General features: G+C 38.2%; 1 protein-coding gene and 2 pseudogenes across 1 annotated transcript; 2 read left to right on the top strand and 1 right to left on the bottom strand.

Moving 5' to 3' along the window:
- LOC106338351 overlaps positions 1-2961 on the top strand; it is a 19045-nt pseudogene extending 16084 nt beyond the window's left edge.
- Positions 2962-7464: 4503 nt separating this feature from the next.
- LOC106336831 (serine/threonine-protein kinase tricorner-like) lies at positions 7465-10854 on the top strand. The gene is made up of 12 exons (XM_013775772.1): positions 7465-7818; positions 7917-8091; positions 8195-8278; positions 8621-8862; positions 8981-9209; positions 9299-9463; positions 9535-9666; positions 9762-9875; positions 10025-10072; positions 10238-10316; positions 10447-10503; positions 10588-10854. The coding sequence occupies exons 1-12, from the start codon at positions 7631-7633 to the stop codon at positions 10662-10664; spliced, it is 1590 nt and encodes a 529-aa protein (XP_013631226.1). The 5' UTR covers positions 7465-7630; the 3' UTR covers positions 10665-10854.
- Positions 10855-13714: 2860 nt separating this feature from the next.
- Positions 13715-14560, bottom strand: LOC106338350 (annotated as a pseudogene).
- Between the last annotated feature and the right edge of the window lie 254 nt (positions 14561-14814).

Genomic DNA, 14814 nt, shown 5'->3' with positions numbered 1-14814 from the left:
CTTGTGTTGATTTTAGGCTGACCTCAGATTCATTTCACACCAGGGATGGTGTAAATTAAGTCTGGGGGAAACACTGTGTGCTGAAACTTTATTTCTTTGTTTTTGAGTCAGTCCTTATGTCATTTGGATGTTTTATTGAGTCAGTTTAGAATCGAGTCAGCTAAAACTCTTGTGGGAATTAGGACCTTGTGATATATTCTCTTAACCACCTCGTGATATAACATTCTTATCCAGTGACCTTAGCAGTGATGAAAGACCCACACTTGGACCTGGAACACCCTCTGACTTATCTCATTTGATTCTCCAGAAGCTCTCATTCGATCAAGTTACACTGGGTAGACTCAACTCCACCTAATCCTGACTGAAATTCTTCTGAAATTCTTCTTGTTATGGGCACTAGATCAGGGAAACGAGACCCACGCTCAGGGCTTCTTATTCCTTTTACCAATCTTGTTGATCCTGAGTGGCTAGCTCATCTTTAGCTAGTTCCAACCTTGTACCTAAGCCTTTATTTTCACCCTCATGCACTCTATTTTTCAATATCATATGTGCAGATATGTGCAAGAAGGTCGGAGAGGATAGGATTGACGCAGCCCCTTACTCGTTAATGCCTTACATTCAGAGAAGAGAGAGCAAACATAATGAGAACAGTTGACAAGATCAAGCCCTAATAAGAAGAACATTCAAGGGTGCATGATCTGACCAGAGGAACAATGGCGACCCGTGAGAAACAAAAGGATAGACCACCAGTGGCTGCAAAACATTCACCCCGATACCTTTCCCTCAAAACCCCATCAATATTATTCAAAAAAAATATATATATATATATATACAATATGCTTTTATTTATTTTATGATGGAGATGGGGAAGGTAACTTCGGAAGATACACGCCACTGGAAAGGGTTGAGCAAGGAGTTGGTACCAATTTTTGAGGAATAAGAAAAGAAGTAAAGAGCTGGAGAACAATCATATGATTGACCCGAAGTGGAGAACAACCACATCCGTGAAGCAGAAACGAGAAAGGGTTGTGGACATCAATAGATCCGTCCTCTATTGCTATTTTGCGCGATATCCTGCATACACTCAAATACGGTAGCCCCTAAACACTCTCAGCTCCACAATAAAACAGCATGTTCCTTATACGGTAGCCCCTTAATTGATGTTTAAGGAGTTTTGTCTCGATAGTGAGACCTTTTCAGGTATGAGATAGAGAGTATGGAGCTGATTCTCGAACAGCGATCGTGGGTGTTCTGGTAAGGGTGTGCGGTCTAAGTCTACAGCTTATATGGTTCAGAGATATGTGGTAAGAGCATAGTTATTCAGGAAAAGCGAGTTCCCACTCTTTCAAACCTTTCTCCCTGTTCTTGAGGCTTGGCCTTGTTCGAGGACAAACAAGGATCTAAGTCTGGGGGAATTGATATATGGTGTTTTTAATACCATTATATGTGTTCTTTGAGCTAATTCTCAGTCCTAATTCGTGTTTAATTGATATCATTCCAGGTTTGGAGCAGGTGAAAGAGCAAAGAAGAGAGATTCAGGAAGTCAGATGTCGTTTTGAAGGATTCGATGCGGAACAGCCATCTAGAACAACCCGAAGGTTGTTCCCGAAGACCACAAGCGTCTGACTATTCCCGATCATTAAGGAAACTTCATATTCCGGAAGTTTGCCCTAGATTCCACTCTCTCTTATCTCTTTACCACTAGCGCTTCCATATAAAAAGGCCTATGCTATCATTTCTTTTTCTTATGCTAGTTTTTCAAGAGACCGAGAACTATTTTCTTTGGATTAAGCAACTTGTAAGGGAGAAGGCTTCATCCTCACGAGAAGATCATCCTGAACCCTTGCTTTTCTACTTTATTTTATATGCAGTATTATTCAGAAACCTTGTCTGTGTCATCCTGCTTTATGATTGAGTAGTAGGCTAAGCTTGCTTAGGGTTGTAGGGTGTTAGCCGCATGAACTGAACACAAATAAGTGATCTTAACTGTTCTTCATTCATATTGTTCTTACTGCTTACATTGAATTGATCACTTAATGTTCGATTTCTGATTTAATCACCTAGCTAACCGCTTAGGAGATAAATTGACATATATTGAATGAGCTTTGTATCCCTAATCAGCGAGAGTAGATATTAGGGTATTAAGTGAACTAATCAGATCTTGTCTCTAAGGCTTGTTATCGCGTCTTGTTCCAAGTGAGAACTTAGGATTCAAGACCGATCTGCAAAGGGAGCGAGACCACGATAGTGGATTGTTCTAGCCGAGTGATCTGAGTTCTAAACTGCACCTCATTGCACTTGAATAGTTGTTCTGTTTTGCATTGACACCCGATTAATAACCCTAAGCCGGCTTCATTTAAATCGAATTTGAACCATCTAGGTATTCTAGTTACTTGCGTCACAATTAATTCTCATAACCTCACTTGTTTCTCAGCTTATTATTGAACTCATAAGAGTAAAGAATAAACTGGTCCTCTGGATTGAATCTCAAATATTACAATTACCACTGTTAACTTGACAGTAGCAAGGATTCATTTTTAGTGTATCACTACACCTGAGGCGACTCCCTACCAATCCACTCGATCTACTGAAGCTAATACTGATGTGATTGAGATTCCTCACCTTGATCCTGAGGGGGACAATCAAGCTGAACAGAATCAGGAGGATTCAGCAAGTCATGATCAAGCTGAGCATCATGCGCAAGAGGAGCAGGATGATCACACTACTCAAGAGGAGCCAGTAGTGATTGCAAGCCAGCCTCAGCCTAATAATGATCAAGTAACAACTGAGGACAGTAGTTTACAACCGGCCCTAAGAAGGAGTACTAGGATCAGAAAGCCTGTTGATTTAAACTGGAAGAACAACAGAGTCTACTTCAATTCTCAAGCTGTAGCCCATCCTATACAAGCAGTGTGCTCTCTAGCTCATTATCCCCAAAAACATGTGGTGTTTATTGGATAATTGGATCTGGAATACATTCCACGGTCTTATGAGGAAGCTATGGAGCATGAGGAATGGAAAGAATCAGTGGGCAGTGAGACTAATGCCATGATCATCAATGATATGGTATGAAACTGAACTACCTAGAGGCAAGAGAGTTGTAACAAGCCGCTGGATCTTCACCATCAAGTACAATGCTGATGGGATAGTAGAAAGGCACAAGACAAGACTAGTAGCAAGGGGCTTCACTCAAACATATGGGGAGGATTACCTAGATACCTTTGCACCAGTTGCTAAACTCCACACCATAAGGATAATCCTATCTTTGGCAGTCAACCTAGAATGGGATCTATGACAAATGGATGTGAAGAATGCTTTCCTACAAGAAGAACTGGAAGATGAAGTCTATATGAGGCCACCTCCTGGCCTAGAACACCTAGTAAAGCCTGGAAATGTTCTTAGACTCAAGAAGGCTATTTATGGGTTAAAGCAATCACCTAGGGCCAGGTATCACAAGCTCAGCACCACACTCAATGGAAGGGGCTTTGTGAAATCTGAGGAAGATCATACTCTCTTCACATTCACCATCAAGCAAGGAATTGTTGTGATCTTAGTATATGTGGATGATATCATCATCACATGGCGTGACAAAGAAGATATACTCACTAAAGCTTTCCTTAGATCATCTTTTGATATCAAAGAATTGGGAGAGTTAAAGTACTTTCTAGGGATTGAGATATGCCGACCCAAGGATGGGCTATTCTTATCCCAAAGAAAGTACACACTTGATCTTCTGAATGAGGCATGTGATCTAGGAGGAAGAGCAGTCAAGACTCCACTAGAAGATGGGTATAAGGTGTTGCGTGAGGGGAGATTGAAGACAAGCCCTATGCAGATGTTAAACACTATAGGAGAATGGTGGGAAAGTTGATATACCTCACTATCACCAGGCCGGATGTATGCTTTGCAGTTAACCAAGTAAGCCAGCATATGCAAGCTCCCAAGATACACCATTGGAACATGGTTGAGAGGATCCTAAGGTACCTAAGAGAGGCGTCAAGGCAAGGAGTATGGATGGAATGCAACAAAAGCACAGAGATAGTTGGGTATTGTGATGCTGATTGGCAGGAGTCAGAGTGGATAGGAGATCCACCACATGCTATTGTACCTTTATTGGAGGCAATCTGGTCACTTGGAAGAGCAAGAAACAGAAGATAGTGTCATGCTCAAGTGATGAAGCAGAATATAGGACAATAAGAAAGCTCACTAGTGAGTTGATCTGGATCAGAAACTTACTTCAAGACTTGGGTATAGAGACATCAACTCTAATCACAATGCATTGTGATAATCAAGCTGCAATACACATAGCATCCAACAGTGTGTTCCATGAGAGGACTAAACACATTGAGGTGGACTGTCATAAAGTTAGGCAAGCAGTGGAGCAAAGGATCATCCTACCTTGCTACACAAGAAGTGAGGATCAATTGGCTGACATCTTCACCAAGGCTGCAAGCACCAAGGTTTCCGGGTTCATACACTCTAAGTTAGGACTCGTGGATCTTTCATCACATTGATCCTCTTAGCCATGAGGTGTTCTACTCTTTTTTCTTGGCTTGGTTTTTATCCCATAAGGTTTTTCCAAGCTAAAGGTTTTAATGAGGGAATGCTTCATGGTTTCCAAGCTTGAGCAGTTCTTATGCTCAAGCTTGAGGGGGAGTGTTGAGATAAAGCAATAAAGATCACGAGATGAAGAACCAGAAGTTGTGTAGATAAGAAGAGGAGAAGCATTTGAATCAATCTGTACAAGTTGCCCTAGAAGTGGCTTGGAAGGCAAGTAAAGGAGTGGGCAGATTCAAATACATTGCCATCAGTCTCCATATGGTCTGTGTTGGGGTCAAAACCGGTCACGGCGGAATCAATGCCTGAAAGTTCCCGGAAAACCAACTCTCGATCGATCCTTGAAAATTAGACATTCCCGGAAAACGGTTAAATCAAGTAAAAGAGAGTTTTTCGCAGATGCGAACCGAGGAACGTCGAGAAGAGGATCAGTCTGGATGAGGTCTCGATCGTAAGCGAAACCGTGCATCCTCGCCTAAATTCCCGTAACACAATCCTCGGGCCCTTGGACGCAATACCCATGTCTCGTCTCGTCTCGTCTCGCTTAGGATTATCAAAGAAAGACTTCGGGAAAAGTTATAAAAACTTGGTCGTCGAAAAGGATTCCTTCCTACCGTATAAAACGGCTATGGTTAGCTTGAACACCAGTTGCCTTAACTATACGGGGAATTGGAATCCTTTCGGAAAAACCAACGGCTGTTTCTTAAGAAAAATCGTAAAAACGTCCAAGTCCCAAAACGACCCAAAAGGGGCCTGAACAGCGGCTAAACGGCCCACTTACGATTTTAGAACATGATTGAGCCCAAGGCTGATATGACGGTCTATTTTTTATTCGCAAAAGATAAACGTCAAGTTTCCCAAGATAATCATGAAGGGTGACGAAAAATGGAAATGGCCATCTCGCGACGAATTCGGCACAGGAAAAGGTGCAAACCGACCTAGAGAGAGTATATAAGGAGGGCTTAAGGCGAGGAGCAGGAGAGAGCTTTCTCAGAGCAAACTTAATACTTAGAGCAATTTAGGCATTTTTTCGTTTTTACTATGGAGCTGCGACTCGACTAGGTTAGAACTTAGGTGGCTAGACTAGCGAACGTACCGACAGCTCTCGTGGTCTAGGATCTTACATGTTGTTCACGCTCAAACGCGAATTCAGAAATAAGACCTCTTTGTTCTCTTTTCGCTCTTTTACGATATATTACTTTCGACTCTTTCATATTGATTGTGTTGTGCGTGGAGCAGATAACCGGGACCTTCAGGGAAGGCTAGGTTAGCTTGGCTTTCCTCCGATTGACAAATCTCGACGGTGTGAATTCCGGTTCCCACAGTCTGGAGGAGTTTAAACAAGTGGGAGCAAGTGGATGGAGCTGTTGGAGCTTAAGGACAACACAAAGTCACATGTTGAGCTAAGGATGGAAGAGAAAAAGGAGATGTCACTTTCATAGTACATCCGAGAGTGACTTGTTTCTGATCTTGTCTACAATTGTTTATTAATTCTTTTTGGCTCATTTCCTATCCTTGTATCTATTTATGTAACATGTCCAAGATCTAAATCAGTAAGGGAATAAGATATTCCTCATTCTTATTCTCTCAATTTGCAATATATTCTCTCTGTGTCTCTCATTCTTATTCTTTCTCACTTAATCTCCTTAATCCCTTCACACAATCATTTCATAAATCACTAAAACTCACCCGTGTTAGGCTTTGTTGGTGTCTATCTATTACATATGAAGACAACAAAATGAGAGACATCATTCACAGCTCACTAAGCCAATGGATCAGTTGGCTAAAATCATTGATAAGACTATTAGGAAAAGAATCATGTCTGCTAAGTATTATGAGAAATCGAAGCTCCAAGGATTATCGCAATGTTGGTTTAGTGCCCATGTGAGACATAATTAGTACTCGGTTTTTTTATTTCTTTTTAGATTTGATTGTACATATATAAACATTCACATTTCATAAAAAAAAACACCTGTGCGAATCATAATCTAGTACTGCTTAACTGTTGAAGACCAACAAAATTAAAGCATAGTCAAGTGGAATTTATGGATGCACAACAATACAACCATTGGCAAACTATTAAACAATCTTTTTATCTGATATCAGCAAACTATTAAATAATTTTTTTAAACTACAGAGATAATTTTTCCTATACAGAGAGGTAGAGAGATTGTACCGCCGAGCCCTTAATAAACCTCTACTTGTTATTATTGAACACGACTTCAGAAACTGCATATATTTTTTTTGAAACAGAAACTGCATATATATATATACCAAAATTAACGGTAACGAACATTGAAATTTTCCATCAGGAGATCCAACGTGAAATATCAAACAAAGTCCCATATTGGATATTAGACGAATGAATGTCTAATATATAAAGAAATATCCAATTATAATTAGTACGAAGTTTTTTGGGAAGAAGCCCAAAATTAAATCCATGCGAGCCAGCCAATTGGCCCAAAGTAGACAATATCGTACTAATCGGACAATATATAGTTGGATACGGGATTTCACAATCCCAACAATTGGTATCAAAGCACCAGGTTTGACGAAGGAATGTCTAATATATAAAGAGATATCCAACTTTAATTAGTACGAGGTCTTTTGGGAACGAGTCCAAAAGTAAATCCATGCGAACCAACTAATTAGGACCAAAATAGACAATATCGTACTAATCGGATAATATAAAGTTACACGCGAATCCCAACAAAATCTTCGGTTGACACAAAGTCAAATGAAGGATGATTAAAATTGTGCTTCATATTATTCCATATAAACCCTCTGAAAACTAAAAAGAATAAATATTTATTAATATTTATCTAATTGTTTATTACTATTATAATAATTACTATTAACAATCAAAAACCATACAGGAGACAGCTTTGCAAGTAAAAAATAGTCCACGTTCTTCCTCCTTTCCATCTTTAAACAGCTCATTTAGATCTCTCCTCGATAACTCTTCTTCATTATTATCCTCATCCCTCTCTAATAAAATCTCACTCTTCTTCTGTTTCTCCACAATCACCAATTTCGTTTTCTTCTGCCTCCTCTCTACGCCGATCTGCTTGGGATGGAAGGAGGTGCCGATGGAACCGTCCGCGTCGGCGGTCTAAACGCCAAGCCTGGCCGCGGATTCGAATTGGAGTCCGATTCCGCGGTGTCGTCTCCGGTGACGCGTCAGAAAGCAGCTGCCGCGAAGCAGTTCATCGAGAATCATTACAAGAATTACTTGCAAGGCTTGCACGAACGTATGGAGAGGTTCGTAGCTTCAATTTTTCATGAATTGTTTCGGATCAGAACTAGGCTGACTTTTGTTTGACTTTGAGATTGATTCTATTAAATGTTTGCTTCCACAGACGCAGAGAGTTTCAGAGGAAAGTGCAAGAAGCCCAGCTACCTGTTGAGGAACAGGACGAGATGATGAGGAGTCTTGCTCGTCGAGAGACTGAGTACATGAGGCTTCAGAGACGTAAAATTGGGATTGATGACTTTGAGCTATTGACTGTTATTGGCAAAGGTGCCTTTGGTGAGGTACATTTAACATAAAAGAGATCTACTCTACAAATTGACGTGTTTATTCACGAAATTAACTCTCAATGATTATTTCTAATCTATGGAAGCTACTGTATCTCAGGTTAGATTATGTCGATTGAGATCTACTGGTGAGGTTTACGCCATGAAGAAATTGAAAAAAACTGACATGCTTAGCCGTGGACAGGTACCTACTCTGTTCTTTTTATTCAACGTCCATTCAAGTGAAAAGGGGAACTTTAACATGTCTACAGAGTACAAATGCAAGACATGACCTTGAGAACAGAGTTCCTATTCATGGGATTGCTTCAGTTTTGCAAGTTTATTATTTAATTATTCAGCTTGCATTCTAGTGAAATGGGGAACTATAACATGTTTTAGAGTGGTAGTAGTAAGTGCAAAATTGATGCAAGACAGGAGCTTGAGAATAAAGTTCCCTATCATTGGAATGCTTCAGTTTCAATTTTGCGAGTTTGTTTTTTTTCTTCTTCTTGACTGGTTTTGCCGTCATTTTTTTCCTTCTCTATAGGTTGAACATGTAAGGTCTGAGAGGAACTTACTTGCAGAGGTTGACAGCCGTTGCATTGTAAAGCTATTCTACTCTTTTCAAGATTCTGAATGTTTGTATCTTATCATGGAGTACTTGCCTGGAGGTGACATCATGACTTTACTCATGAGAGAAGACATTCTCGCGGAAGATGTTGCCCGCTTTTATATTGCTGAGAGCATTCTTGCTATTCATTCAATTCATCAACACAACTATGTTCACAGGTATCGTAATTACCTTTGATATCGGGTCTTCTTTAATGCCTAGTGATTTAGTGTGGTGGGGAGATCTTTATCAATTATAGATGGTTCTTGATTTGAATTTGTTTCTTCTTGCCTGTAGGGACATTAAACCTGATAATTTGATATTAGACAAAAGCGGGCATTTGAAGCTTTCAGATTTTGGCTTGTGTAAGCCACTAGATGATAAGTATTCTTCACTGCTATTAGAAGATGAAGAAATGCTTTCTCAGGAAGCCGAGAGCCAGTCAGGAAAAGCAGACTCTGACAAAGCCCCCTGGCAAATGCCTAAAGAGCAGTTGCTGCAGTGGAAGCGCAATCGCCGCGCATTGGTATCTATGCTTGTTCCCTAATTGAATCACATAGTTTTACTCATTTTTACTAGCCTATGGAATCAATATTAATATTTTCATTTTTATAGGCTTATTCAACCGTCGGAACTCTTGATTACATGGCTCCAGAAGTACTACTAAAGAAAGGATATGGAATGGAATGTGACTGGTGGTCTCTCGGAGCAATTCTCTATGAAATGTTAGTTGGGTATCCCCCATTCTGTTCTGATGACCCCCGTATAACATGCCGCAAGGTAGGTGTATACATACCTGGTTAGTAAAAATATTTATGCTTACTTATAAAGATCTGTACTTACATCCTCAGATAATTAATTGGAGGGTTTGCTTGAAATTCCCTGAGGAACCGAAAATATCAGATGAAGCGAGGGACTTGATTTGTCGCTTGCTATGTGATGTTGAGTCAAGGTTGGGAACCAGAGGTGCTGAGGAGATAAAGGTGAGACTTCTGACAAACGATATGTAAATATGCATTTCGTTTTCATTGCTTTTCAGCCTTGGGATCATTGAAATTCGATTTTGTTCTTGTTTCAGACTCATCCGTGGTTCAATGGCACCCAATGGGACAAACTGTATGAAATGGAGGCAGCTTACAGACCAACTGTTGATGGAGAACTAGACACACAAAATTTTGAGAAGTTCCCTGAAGTAAGTTAGATTGAATCTTAAAATGCTTGTTATGACATTTTCTGGCATGGATTAGTTGGTGAACCATAAACTTGTTTAAAGCTCCTAAAACAAACGTAAAGATACGTCTGGTATCCTCATTAAGTTTTTATATATATATAAATCTGTAGGTTGAAGGATCGGCATCTGAAACACCACAAGTTGGTCCTTGGAGAAAGGTGACGCACTCCACTTAATTCCTGTTGTATAATCTATGTTGCAAATTGATGTTTTGGAATGTTTTGTAATGGTTAAATAGTATCACCATAGCATAGAAGAAGAAAAAACTGTCAATGAGTTTACATAGTAGCTTTTTGGTGCTAACTTGTTGATTGGCTGAGCAGATGTTGACGTCCAAGGACGATAACTTCATTGGATTTACATTTAAGAAGTCGGACATCACAAGATCAATGGAAAATACAGGTGACTCTTCTTTATTCCTCTATTGATCATGTGATTCCTTATAACTTGGTCTTTAAGCTGAGAGTTTTCTATTGAGAGAAGATCGAATAGTTGATATACATCTAAGTTTAAGCCGTGACATGAAATGTAGGTACGGACATGAAACCAAATGGATCAGGAGATGCCCCATCGTTGATATCATTGTTAGGTATGTAACGGAATTGTCAAACCACTATAGTCTCCATTTGTTTTGTGAAATGCAAAAGGAGTTGAGCTTGTATACTATCTTCAGGTCGGATCAATATGGAAGAAGCTGAAGGTGGTGAGTTAAACCAAAAGACAGAGACAAATACAAAAAATAAATACTGATTCTTTTAATCTCTGTTTGCAAGTTATTTTCTTTTAATCATTTTGACAGAGGCAATGGAGGCGACGGTAGTTTTCGAACCACATGGTTCATTAAACTACTATTTGCTTTTATTTTCATTTCCTTTTTTCTTGTAACATACTATTTGTTTTCTTATTCTATCTTAGAAACTGTAAAGGATTTTCTGGGGGACTCATAGAAGTTATCCAATTGAAAGCATAGAAATGAAGCTTTGCTTTTCTGCCAATACTTGTCCAAATTTTCTTATCTGTTTATTAACTTGATTCAAGATCCGGTTTAGAGAAAACAGGGACATGGTGACGTAACCTGGATGTTTGATTCTAATTTCAAAAGTGGACTAAAAATTAAATAATCACTAGTACTATTAGTTAATATAATAACCATCCCACAAAAAGAAAAAAGAAATAAGTAGTAATCAAATACTAGAATTAGTTGACCACAAAAAAGAAAAAAAAATTAGTCGTGAATATGATATGAAACTCAACGTGCTCTTATTAATGTTTATATAGTTAACATTCAAATTTTTTTGTAAAAGTTGAACAAAAGAAAAAACCAAATTTTAAAAGAAAATTTTACCTTGAATAGTAAAAACAAAACACACATTTTTTGCTTCTTTACTTCTCAGGTGCGTTAGACAACGTACTTTTATGTATCACACTTATTATTATATTTTTATTTTATTTTCTTTTGAACTAAAATTACATACATAAAAGTGAAGTGAATGAAAACATCTTTCTACTACCGCCCAGTAGAACACGGTGGTCCGCCTTAAACATTCAATACATGTCGCTCCGAATGGTAACGGTGGATTGAGGAGTGCGGGATGAGCGGATTATATATTGTCTTTGGTTAAAGTGTAGTTTTATTAACTGCGGAATATTAGCGGTTATAAAAAGTAAAAGCGGTACATAGTAAAATATGATTGGTAACAAAACGAAATGCAATACGAAACCAATAATAGAATGGTAAAAATATTATAAACGGTGCAGAATACAAATTAATTATAAATATATCTTAATATAACAAAATATAATTATTACTAATAAATATATAAAATTTAAAGTTCTTCTTATGACACAACATAGATAAAGATAATATCAAGAATTTAAATTTTTCCAGAACATATTTGCAATATTATACCTTATTCGAGACATATATTCTCCATCTAGTGCGTTTGTAGCATATGATGTTTTTGTGTCATCTGAATCGGTCTCCGAGTCTGTGTTGATTATTCTCGTCTATGTCATTACTTCAACAAAATCTGCATCTGCGAAATTTGAAATATTGATAAAATTATGTAGTCCCATCGTAACCATTATCACTCTTTTTGTATATCAATGTCGTATCTTGGAAAATCAGAGAGAATCCTCAATTTCTTCTTCCAAACCCCAAAAGTCCTCTCAATTACGAAACGTAAAGAATCATGACATCGATTGAAGAGTTCTTCTTTATTTCTTGGAGGGTAACCAAAGTTAAATTGAGACATATGATACCTTACAACTCTATTACGTGATGACCTATAAGGAGCTAGAACCCTTGTTTATTGGGGTAGCCATAATCAACGAGATAATACTTGTCAAATGGAGGCATGAATCTCATAATCACTTTCTTTTGCCATGGTAACAACTGTGTCGTGACATGATCATGGAGCCCCATTCCACATATAAGTGAATAACTTATTGATGTCACATATTTTCATGATGTTCAGTGATCCATTATCATGTCAATTCCAGTACATTCTTTGTAACTCATGCGTTACTTTGACACAAATATGCGTTCCATCCATTGCTCCAACACATCCGCTAAAATATGGATAATTTACTCTATCAACTAGAAGTCTTTCAGGAATTCGTCGTAGTTCTTGTGTCGTTGGAGTTCTAATATAATCACATGCAAGGAGGTCAGTTGCTCTCAAAACTTCACTAAACTCTTTCATCACAGTCTCCTGATTCCGTGCAAAGATTAAACTGACATTTCTCTGAACTTCATTGTGTCCACATATCAGCAGAAATATAGCCACACTTTCTTTAATGCTTATGTTGGATGTCGGTTGTAGCCCGTAATTTGTTTGTAGAATGTTACACAATGTTGTGAAACATGGAAGTGACATTTTCAGTAATTGAAGGCAAGCTGTAGCATCTTCTTGTAGCCGCTGCCAAACATTTCTCATTTACAAACCTCTACCAGTTCGTTGCGGTGCTCTTTAAATTTTTTGATCATAATAATTCAAACTTGGTTGAATTACTAGTTCTTCAAATTGTTCATTTTACAAATTCCACAACTCAACTCTCTCTTCGTAGCTTAGATTATTGACACTTTGTGTTCGCAGTTGACATATACGAAATGCCTGTCATTTTAAAAGAAAAAGAATAAAATCATAAAAATTATTTTAATTATTTTAATTTTACAATAACACTAAAAAGATAAAAACACATTTTATGGCAATAACGATTAAAAACATTTCATAACAAACTAATCTCCATCACTTTGATTTTCGTGCGTGTTTTACCCATATGTTGAACAAACCTCCTGGTCTAGGTTGTCATGAATTTTATCCAGATTCAAAACGATTTGTTAAACCAATCCCGGGTGATTGTGGTTGTTGGGTATCAAGCGAAGTTTCTTTTTTGAGCTATCTGAAACTTCATGATTATCGCCCAAGGAAAATCTATGCTGAATATTAGTTGGATTCGTTCTCGCTGATTTGTTATTTCCAGGATTTGGTCTTTAATGTCTCCATTGTTGATCACTTGGTGGTGTGTCCCATTGTTGAACATTTGATTGTGTACCCCACTGCTGAGCATTTGGTGGTGTGCCCCATTGTTGAGCATTCGGCGGTATGCCCCATTTTTGTGTAGTTGGCGGTGCCTCCTATCGTTGTGCATTTGGCGGTGCGCTCCACTGTTGAGAAATTGGTGATTTGCCCCATTGTTGTGCATTTGGTGGTGTGATCGACTATTTAGCATTTGGCAGTGTTCCCCAGTGTTGAAAGCCAGACTGTACACTCCATTGTTGTGGATTTGGTGGTGTCTCACTGTTGTGCACTTAGCGGTGTATCCCCACTGTGCGAATTTGTGGTGTTCTCCACTGTTAAAAATCATGACCACATAAACAAGGTGAAATTTGACCGCCATATTTTTTTCCCACAAAAGATGGATTCCCAAATGATAGTCTTCCAAAATGTTGATTTTGATATGATTGGCCCAAACCCAACTGTTTTGGAATATCTTCGTTGTTTCGTGAAACACCAGTCATAGTTTCAAGAAATTGTAGCCTATCCTCGTTAGTGCTTGCAACTATATCAATTAAATACTTATGCCAAAAATTTAACTCTTTGAATGTATTAAGACATTTCCAATAAAATTTAGTATGTTTTGGAACTTGTAGACCAAGGAATAACGCTTCCGCATTTTTCCATTCATCATAATCATCCATAAAGAAGTTGTTGTAAACTTTGTCGTTAATAATCTCTAAAACGAGTAATAGTGTCTTGTATTGTTGTCTCAAATGATTATTTTTGACGACTTTCTCGTGAACCACTTCCAACATTAGTTCATGAACTTCCACCGGATCTATGCAAACTACTCCCTCGTCTGCCACTAGAATGTGAACTACTCCCATGTCTCCCACTTTGTTGACCTCTTCCAATATTGACTCCAATCGTATTATGAGAAAACTCATTTGAAGGACGTGAATCATCGTTTCGGTTGATGCGGTACACTTCTTAATTTTCTTGTGTCTCTGGAACTTCAGTATCTAGTATGTCATCCCCATCGAAATCTGAGTATTCATGTGTTGAATTATCAGCTTGTCTTTCATTCATTATCTTTACTCTTCTTTTTCGCGCAGAATTTTGTGGTTGCGAATATACATCATGTAATGCAAAATATCATACCATTACGTTCCAAAATTTTTGTGTCTCTCGGTTGAACAATTTTGTTATTTTACATCCCTATAAAAATATATATTTATAAATATGTTAATTTTGTAATATGTGTCATAGTAGTTAATTATAGTTATAACATTTATTAGTTATTACCACCTCATGGTTAGCCTACCACTTCGAAGATGTGTAAATCACTGATGTGTCAGGATCAACCGAAATACCAGTGGATTTCATCAGAAACTTCC

This window comes from Brassica oleracea, chromosome C4 (assembly GCF_000695525.1).
Source record: "Brassica oleracea var. oleracea cultivar TO1000 chromosome C4, BOL, whole genome shotgun sequence".
In the NCBI taxonomy this organism is placed as follows: Eukaryota; Viridiplantae; Streptophyta; class Magnoliopsida; order Brassicales; family Brassicaceae; genus Brassica; species Brassica oleracea.
Note: the sequence above shows the minus strand (reverse complement) of the source record. Positions and strands in the feature narration are given on the sequence as shown.